General features: G+C 41.8%; 1 protein-coding gene across 1 annotated transcript; it reads right to left on the bottom strand.

Moving 5' to 3' along the window:
• Positions 1-2,720: 2,720 nt before the first annotated feature.
• On the bottom strand, positions 2,721-8,670 carry mrps23 (mitochondrial ribosomal protein S23). The gene is made up of 4 exons (XM_031872499.1): positions 8,503-8,670; positions 7,536-7,715; positions 4,091-4,168; positions 2,721-2,937 (listed from the first exon to the last, which is right to left on the bottom strand). Exons 1-4 carry the CDS (start codon positions 8,544-8,546, stop codon positions 2,802-2,804), a joined length of 438 nt encoding a protein of 145 aa, XP_031728359.1. The 5' UTR covers positions 8,547-8,670; the 3' UTR covers positions 2,721-2,801.
• Between the last annotated feature and the right edge of the window lie 1,742 nt (positions 8,671-10,412).

The following is a 10,412-nucleotide window of genomic DNA, read 5'->3' as shown; positions in this document are numbered from 1 at the left end:
CTGTATTCTGAGCTGGAGACGGGGCCTCCATCCTGCAGATCTCAAGACAGTCGAGTCATCTCTGTAGCTTCTACTTTATTCAAACTGAAAGGCCTTCACACACCAGGGACGTTTTCTTTTCATGCAATTCATTTGCACGTAAATATATTTTCTTACTGCCATGAGTACTTTCAGACAGAATGCAAATATTACGCAGTGAAAAGGTTACGTTTTTTGTTTGTTTTGGAACGAGATCGATTTTTCTGAGGTCTTACACCACAAATACAGAAATAGGACATTCACAGTTACAAGCTACAAATCAATCAGTGATTTCTTTCCCCATGAAAACATGAGGTTGTGAATCAGCAGCTCTTTGATGATTCCACTCATCAAAGTTTAGCTGGTAACCCTAGTTAGCATTTAGGCTACATCCACCCTACATTTCTACATTTCTATTTTAAAACGCATATCTTTTTCTAAGTTTAAACCGAGCATCCACACTACTCCGGAGTTTTAGAGCACCGAAAACGGAGTTTAGAAACGTTACCGAAAGCCGGGTAAGATTGAAAACTCCGGGGTTACCTCCTAGTGTGGACGGCGGAACCGGAGAAGTTTTAAAACAATAATAGAGACACCCACGTTCACTACTTGATTGAGTCTTAGCAGTCAAGACATTTCTTTCCCCGATTATCGATCGACTACCAGTTAATTCAACATGGATAACTGATTACAGACGTAGCTGATCTTGTTGTCTATACTAGCAGCTGTTGTGCAGTTAAATTCTGCATTTTGTAATTCTACTGCTGCTGACATGTGGAGGAAGCAGCTGTTATCGGAGCAATTACCAAGCGGCGTGTCCAGTGGCGTTATCAACCCTACGGAGCCGACGTCTGAAGTCACAGTTTGCGGCTTTGAGGAGGGCGGTGGACACAAAACGGAGGACTTTCCTTTTGTTATTGATGCTTATTTTGTTCTGCACAACTATTGTGAAGTCCACACAGAAACTGCAAAGGAACAAAAGCATAAATACTCTCCAGTGCGACAGGGACTTCAGCCACCGGCAGAGCTACGAGTGCGAGAGAAGACAACAATGAAACCGAAAGAAAACGAGTGAGAGACCAAATTGATTGACTCATAATCGAGGTAACTTTGTTCATTTTTAAGTAAATTAGTTGTGTGTATGTGTGTGTGTGAGAGAGAGAGAGAGAGAGAGAGAGAGAGAGAGAGAGAGAGAGAGAGAGAGAGAGATAAAGCAAGACTTACAGCGTTAACAAGTTTGAAAAATACCTCCACAAAATTTGTCCGTTTGAGTATATAGAGGAAGATTTTAGAGGAAGATCTAAGTATCAAGCACTACCTTAAGTTACCTGCAAACTCATAATTGGTGAAAAAGGTGACAAGCACCGAAACCCTATTGGGGGGGGAGGGGCATGCTTCCCCAGGAGAATTGTATTTTAAATAGGAGCTTGAAAATGTAGCATTCTGGTGTACTCTGAGAATAAAATTAAGTGATAAGACAATATTTAATAAAGTAATAATTTATTTTAAGCAAAAAACGAATTTATTATTCAGTTATTAATCAGTATTTCAGCTCCATTATTATTAACCTTTATTTAGACAAAATCCATTGAGACCGAGGTCTCATTTTCAAAAGTTTGTCATATAAAAACAGATAGCAAGAACCATCGCCTGTACAAAATAAAGTGATTAGTTTTCATTGAACCCTGTTACTGTATGTCTTCATATTAACTTCCACTGTTACTGTAAAGTTGTTAGAATTGTGGCCTATCTTCTATTTACAATTAATATGCATTCAATCCAGTTACATTATTAAAATTAAAATGATAATCTACTACAACTCACAACTACATGCTCAAAAAGCGAGAAAAAGGTATCCGGGTCTTGTTCACAAGGTAGCTTATCAAGAGTAAAATAATAGCTGTAATCTATACACACCTCTGCATTAGCAACCTGCTGAAATGAAGGTACAGGTACCTTAACACCCTCTCATTACTTCAGGGTTCTTGAGAGCAACGTGGGACTGTTGGGACTGTTAGTACACTGGCTGTGGTCATTACAGTGAACATGTCTGTCAGTGTGATGAGAGGGCATGTGAGCCCCTGTTGCTGTAGTTCATCTCCTCGGAGCAGAGGCTGCATTTAGCATACCCTGCCTTATCAATATATTTAAAACACTGACAGCGGGAAGCTGTACTCACGTCTGTTTAGACCTCCACCTTTATCCAGGCCCAGCTCCTCACAGCTCAGCCCTGCATCAAGATGCGCTACACAAACAGCCTCCTCTTCATTAAGCTCTTTGACCACATCATCTCATCAGTATCTGGGCAAATTTTTCGTGGTCATAAAAGTTATTATTAACAGGAAATCGCCTCATTCTACTTTGAGTTAAAAAAAAAAACAACCTGCAACCAGATGCGCCGGTGTTTGGGTTTAAAGTTAATGAGTGACCGCGTGAAGTGAACCGGAACATGGGGGGGCTGCATGTTTCATCACGTTACGTTTTTTCCTCCTAAATCGCGATAATGATGAACGTTAACAGTCGACAAAATTTCGCATGCAGTGGACGTCAACTTAACCCAGCAAGTCTGACCTGTAACGGAACATAACGTAACTTAAACTTTAACGGAGGGAAATGAAGACGATGTAGACATCTTAACGCTGATTGGCCAAGACTCGACACGTCACATCAAAGATGTTTTATTGCGAAGATCACGACATCACCTTTTCTCACTCCAATCTGAGAAACGCTGGCGGGCCAGTTTTCAGGCTTTTAAGCAAAAATGTATAAATGTGGAAGTAGCCTCAGACTCTTACAGGAGGAGCTCCTCTCCGCCTCAGCATGATGCCATCTGTGAGTAACGCCTTCCCTGTCTCTTCAAACAGAGCAGAGTGCTCCAGCTCACCGTGGCTCTTCAACTCTGTGTACTTGTCTACAAACCTGCGGGAGCAAAGTGAAACATTTAGTCACATTGTCAAGGAAATAATATCTTTTATTTAACTCAATGAATTAATTAACTTTATTCAACTGTCTTTTCAACCCTGCACTTGGTGTGCAAACACTACAGATTCTGGAACACACATAAAAACAATTCACAGCCAAATCATTTAGATCAGTGGTCCCCAACCACCGGGCCGTGGGTCATTTGGTACCGGGCCACACAGAAAGAATAAATATTATATTATTTCCGTTGTATTGATTATCAGTCTGAAAGAAGATTTATTTTGAAAAATGACCGGATTCTCTCGCACTTTCATCCGCCTGTATCGCTTGACATGTCAGGACGCTTGTCTCGGTCACGTGATACGTTACCTCGAAAGTTAAGCCCGAGAACTAGCGAAAATAAATACAAAACGTTTGGAGAGCTTCTTTGCAAAGGGGGAAAGGCCCACTAAGGAGACAGAAGAAGACCCAACAACTTACACGAAAATGAAAGCTTCATTTAACAGACAATATCAGGAGTCTAATTAAATATCAGGAGTAATTCTTACACGCCAAACCCGCTCTGCATAATATGTGGCCACACAGGAAGATCAGCTGCTGGAGATTGTAAATGACGGTGGCTTTAATAGTATGTTTGAGACAACAACTCTGCTGGTGTTTTGGATTAAAATCAAGGCCGAGTATCCTGAGATCGCCACTAAAGCACTCAAAACCCTGCTTCCATTTCCAACATCCTCTTTGTGAAGCGGGATTTTCTGCAGTGACGGCAATCAAAACAAAACGAAGTAATCTGGAACACACTTCGGGTGTCATTGTCTCCCATTACCCCCAGATGGGACCGTCTCGTTGCAGAGAAACAAGCTCAGGGCTCCCACTGATTCAGCGTTATTGTGAGTTGTATTTATTTATGCATTTTATATTTGTTTTCATGCCGATCGTATCATTTTATTTCATCGTGTTTATCCGCCACACCTTGAAGGCCGGTCCGTGAAAATATTGTCTTACATGAAACCGGTCCGTGGTGCAAAAAAGGTTTGGGGACCAATGATTTAAATCACACCTGACATTCTGACGGGTGCTTTCGTGCTTGTATATCATATCTTTTCATAAATCACTCCAAAACCGAAATGATGATTGGGGGGAAACATACCTCTGACACGTCGAAACAAAGTTTGACTTGGCCAGATCCAAAGGCCGAGGACCCGTCCCATACTGCACATAGAACTTCCTGAAAGGCAGACTTGTATGGGTGAGTGGGGCCTCAACAATAAGGATGTTCACTTGCGCGGCGCAAGTAGAATACCATGTCGGGCGAGTAACTTCAGCAACTTACTCGCCCAAGTAAGTGATAAAAACAATTTAACACATTGCCTGTCCTTTGCTGATAATGGTCGCTAAGGGGTGTTCTGATTTATTTACTTAAAGCTACTATAAGAAACTTATTGTGTTGGTTTTGGCGGTCCCTGTGGACAAAAGTTAAGCACCAAACTCCATTCAGAAAACCTCTCATTTCACTGCAATAAGAATCCGACAGTGTGCCCCTCTCAGTCCTGGTTCTTGGTTCTCTCGTGCCTCCCTTCCCTCCAGTGGGCCCAACAAAACGGCCTGGGACTCCAGCAGCGTGGTGTCGGTGTTAGCTCCCAGCGGGGACCGGAGGAGCAGTGAGGAGAAGCTCTGCTCCGGGAGGAGGAGGAGGCGCTGCTGCCGGGAGCTGAGCTCTCCTCCTACCCCCGGAGCCCCGACTGCAGGTCGAAGTCCATGGTGGACTGGTCTCTGCTGGAGGTAGTGCTGGGCAGTATACCGATTCAACCGGTATTAATTTCCCGTATGATATGAATTTTTCACACACCGTCATAGCCGAAACAACTGCTGTAACTCTTCAACAGGCAGCTAAATATATTGTTCCCCGCTAGGAGCGCTACGGTCGGAGCTACTTATCTTAAGTGTATTGAGAGGGACCCCTAATCATGGTTATAACACAACAATTAATAACCCACAACTAATGCTCTTTAAAAGCGCAAAACACCACGGCACACAACAGTTTGTGACAAATAAACAATTTGTAATACTAATAATTGTACATTTATAAAATAACACCGCCGAACGGCATGCTGGGTACAACTCGCTAGCTAGGCCGCTAGCACAACAGTTAACAGTTGAGAGAGGCTCCGTCGAATTAACGAACAGAAAAGAGCGATGCAGGATGAACAAAGACAGACCGGAGATGCACCGATAGTCTGTGCCCAAGAGAGGAGCTGTGTCTGCTGTTTGGAAGTGTTTTGGTTTTAAAAAATCCGACGTTTTGCGAGTTTCTCGAGCCACTGTTGTTGCCGCTGATGGTAACACGAGCAACTTACTCCATCACCTCAGCAGAAAACATGTGTTGGAATACCAAGAGTGTGATGACGGCCGTCGGATTCGAGGCCGTCAACCAGTAACGTTAACGCGAGTAAAGCCGAAGGGTCAGACATCGCTTGGAGAGGCATTTGCTCGAGGCAGCATATGACAACAAAAGCAAGCGGTGGAGCGACATTACAAACTCAATAATGATCCAGCTATGCAAGGACATTCGAGAAAGACAGGCTCAGAGCAATGATTAAAACGCTGGATTCAATGTATGTCTTACCGGGGCGACAATACTTCAGCCAAACTGCTATCCCAACATTATAGGAACAAACCCTATAGTAAGCAAAGCCTTTATACATGATGACATTAAAATATTTTTATATTCTATGTACTCCTGACAGTAGAGTAAGCCACTATAAACCTATATAAAAACAGTCAAGGAAAAAAAAAAAAATACCGTGATATACTGTGAAACCGCCAGAATCTTAAAAAATACCGTGATACACATTTTTGGTCATACCGCCCAGCACTAGATGGAGGTCCCACTGGAGTCTGAGCTTAAGAAGTTTCTTGGACCTGCATGATTTCATCTGATTTTGTGTGAAATCAGACCCATACACCAATGACTGTCTATTTTAAATTGTTATTCTTTAAGCCTATCTGTTTTATGGTCTGGACTTGTATCGTTCTTTTCTCAAAGTGCTTTAAAACTATATGTTCATTCACCCTTTCATACACTGATGGGAGGGGCTACCATGCAAGGTGCCACTTGCCCATCGGGACTATCTAACTAAGACTGATCCATACCCAGTAAAACGTTATTCACAGTAGCTTTAAATAAATATTAAACATGACAATTAACTTTAGTCTCTGTTGTTATTTGATACCTCCTGATAATTAAAACAATTTGTATTGAGGCAAGTAAAAATTTACTTTGGGCATGTAGATTTCTGACCTACTTTCTTGACCAAACACATTTATGTTGAACCCTGTCTTTCAACTACTTTTAGTGCTGAAATGAGAGCAGCTGATTCCCATTCAAACATTTTTTGTGAGTCCAGATGAGCTCTCAAATTAAATGGCCAGTTTCATATATATATTTCATAAACGTATTTATTACTGTATCACTCAATATATAGTGATGAAACTAGTGAATGACGGGCTAGGAGGGAACCAGTAAACGCACTGCGGTGTAGGGCTGGGCGGTATGACCAAAAATGCATATCACGGTATTTTGTAAGACTTTGGTGGTTTCACGGTATATCACGGGATTTTTTTTTTCCGCGTTAAAGCATTAATTAATTAACGTCGAAAAGAACCGGCCAGTCAACTGGCCAGCGAGCGGTGAACAGCTGTTTGTGAGGCGTGTCTTCCGTTCCGTCACTTCCTGTTCCCCTGGGTCCTAAGCCCCTCCAAGTACAGCTTCTTATCACCCTCTATGTACCAATGTACATTTATAACAAATACCACACATATTACACGGTAATCAGCATTGCATATGTGTCTAACCAAAATACCTTTTGTTGTTCAGTCTTTGTTCATCCTGCATCGCTCTTTTCTGTTCTTTAATGTGAAGTTACTGGAGCGACAGAGCCTCTCCCAGCTGTTAGCAGACTGTTGTTAGCGAGCTATACCCAGCATGCAGTTCGGCGGGGAAATTTTATCAATGTACAATTATTAGTGTCACAAACTGTTGTGTCGTGGTGTTTAGTTGTGGGTTGTTAATTGTTGTTATAAAGTTATAACCATGACTAGGGTTCCCTCTCAATACAGTTAAGACAGCTAGCTCCGACCGTAGTGCGCTCAGCGGCGAACAATATATTTTGCTGCCTGTTGAAGAGCGACAGAAGTTGTTTCGGTATGACGGTATATGAAAAATTCATATCATACGGGAAATTAAAACCGGTATACCGGTTGAACCGGTATACCCCCCAGCCCTACTGCGGTGTATCCACAAACAGTTAATAAAGCTATGAGCTGTGACAAAACAAAACCTACTGATTTAATTTATTCAGGTAAACAGGCCTGCTGAACTAATCGGTGTTCTAGTAAACTCAAGTGCTATGATACATGAAGTAGGGGATTCCTAACAAAATATGATTCAAACAGCCATGACTTTGTTTGTGGTTACCAGTATCAAATAACAACACTCCCGATCAATGTGTTATTTTCACAATATTTACACAGAAAGCATGTAGGTGCTTAAACATGGAAGCACATATAGTCACCATTGTGAGTACTCGACTTACGCTCTAACTTCATCCTCTCTGTAGAAGATTTCAGGCACAGTTTCCTGTTTGTTGGTACAGGGTCTGGTGTGTGGCTTCACATAAAGTGGGTCCCTCTTGGGTGGAAAAGCCTCATATACATCATACCAGATGGGTTTCTCTGACGGCTTTATGACCCCAGAGCGCATCAGATCTCGAACCCTGTTCATCACACAATTGATCATCAAAATGACATTTGACAAAAATATGATTCATTGTAAAGCAGAGACTTACACAGAGATTAATGATGTTGCTGGCTTAAACTCAAAGATCGTATGTATTAAGCTGCTTTAAAGTATGTTCTTGCTCTTGTGTTTCCAAATTATTAGAATGAGCAATAAGAATAAATGTCACATACTCTGTATTATAATATCCTCAGCAGCCAGCACTGAAGAATTAGTCACTTTGATCGCATTTAATTATGCTGAACTCCTCAATCCTTCTTTTTTACTGATCTGTTTAACTCATTAGTCAAGAGCTTTGGACCATGGTTAATACCCCTTCCGATCAGTTGTATGCACACAAACATGATCCGTCTCTCTCGCATGCTTATGTCATCACACCGTATCCTTAAACTCGTTTGACCGGTCCACGCTTGAAAAGAGAAATTAATTTGCCATTAGTTTCGTCCACATGTTGCATGTCACCGCGTAACGTTAACGTGGTGACGATGACTTATGAGGGTCAGCTAATGATGTCACCGCTGCTGCAGGAGAGACATTTGATTATGATAACGGTTAAGTGATTCCTGAAAACCCTGTTTTACTCACTTAAACAGCATGACGTATTCCGATTAAGCAACACATAACGTAAATCTGTGGTAAACAACATTTTTTGTGGACCTGATCCGATGGCTTTCAATAGGTAATGGATATGGCTACCATTAGCCATTGTTAGCTGCCTAGCTACTACAAGCTTCTAAGCACAGCGTAAAATGCTGCTCACTTACCGGGTGAATACAGTTCCAAACCTCTCCAGTCTGCTGCCAGCCATTGCTGTTTTTTCATTGACAGCGGTCACGCTCGCTTACAATGAATTGGTCCAGTGCTAACATATCTCAGACATCCGGTGGGAGCGTCTATTTCTTCTTCTTTGGCGGATTTCCGACAGACCAGATGCTTTGCGGCACATTTCTGCCTCCCTTGGGTCGGAAGTGTGTTGCAGCTCAGATTATTTCCAAAGGCATAAACCTGTCGCAGCAGACAATTCAAGGACTGCTCCCCCAATCTTGAACTGGTTGTCGGTCAGGTTCAGCAGGCTCTTCATTGTGATTGTCTCTTCTTCTTCTGCAGAGAAAATCTGCCCTCAGCCCTCCATTGGCCTCCATTCTGGAAACAAGCCTGAAACATCAGTTCAGACCGGATACAACTGTTAGCGTCTCCTCCCTGAGGCGTGCTCTGTATGTTTCTTCCCACAGACCACTCTGATGGACAGTTAACCAGTGAAAAAATGAAAAATCTAATATAATGATTCAATATAAGAGATACATAACTGATATTGAAGCATAGACATTCAGTACTAGGGACAAAATAAAACAATCACATAATCCTCTTCTTGGTCTGTAATTCATGTTTGGTGAGAAAAGTTCATTGAGTTCAGCTCCCTGAAGTCAAGCGTTTACTGTTGTAAGTATAACCAGCAGTGGAGACATACAACATACTGTCAATTACACCGTGTATTTCATACCTGAGCCTTCAGTGCTGTCCTACTACAGTTGAACCACCTCCTAACAGTGGCAGGCCGTCAGGGCCTGCAAGGCCTTCTCTGCTGGCCTAAACAGAATCACAAAGTTATAGCTATTTTATAATTTAATAATTTTTCTTAAATACACTACATGTATTATAATTTATAAAAATATTTTCCCATTATCTTATTTTCTCATTGCACAGCTACTGTCTTCCTCAATTGCTCTGCTTCCAGTGCAGCTTGTTTTAAGGAGAGCTTTTATCCAATCAGATTTCACCTCTGTGTCTCTAGGTAAGAAGAGAGGCCCGAGGCCTGCAGACTCACAAGTGAATCCCTTTGCAGTTTAAGTGAATGGGAAGATATTGTTGATTGTCATAGTGTTCAACCAATCAGATCTTTAGTTTGACATGTTGGGTGTATTCTTTGACGTGTTGTGGAGGCTTGGATTCTACCCCACACGAGAGCAGGCCCCTGATTCACGTTCCACTGCTGTTTACAGTAGAGACGCTTCGATAATAAAATCTACCATAAACTGGTTTACAATCAAAAGTATTTAATCCTATTGAAGCTAATACAATTACAAAGTGAAGCACATTAATTACAGTATCTATAGATATATATTCTCTGCGCAGAGAAGCATCTTTACCCTCATCCCAGATGGGAGCACAGCTGCCCTCACGTTGAGACCAGAGGAAAGAGACTGAATTCTTCCCCAGCACTTCCGTTCACAGTTTGAAAACCCCTCCCCTTTGTCTAGCTTAGTTCCTATTGGCTAGCTTCAACAGTCTCCTCCTGGTATCAGACCGTTGAAGACCCTCGCACGGGTACAACCTGAAATTGCCTGTCTAGACATCTGTCTGTCCCTAAGCTTAACTCTTAACATACTATATTAAAGATAAGGATTTGCAACTTTTGGCAAAAACTTCACAAGTTTTACAAGCATAAATGGGACTTCCAAGTACTTGCTATATTATTATCCCCCACCTGTAAGAGGTGCTACTAATTCTACTAAGAAACACTTCTAACTATACATTCTAAAACACTCCTATATTTATGACTAATTATGAATTCTTAAACACTTCTACACCAAAGTACGGCGGGACACGTACAAGCTACGGTGCTCTTGAAAACGTTTGGAGGGACCCGAGTGGATCTCCAGATCAACGAACAAGT

Source organism: Anarrhichthys ocellatus, unplaced genomic scaffold (assembly GCF_004355925.1).
Source record: "Anarrhichthys ocellatus isolate YVR2014 unplaced genomic scaffold, GSC_Weel_1.0 scaffold64, whole genome shotgun sequence".
Lineage (NCBI taxonomy): Eukaryota > Metazoa > Chordata > Actinopteri > Perciformes > Anarhichadidae > Anarrhichthys > Anarrhichthys ocellatus.
This window is presented reverse-complemented; position numbering and strand designations above follow the sequence as displayed.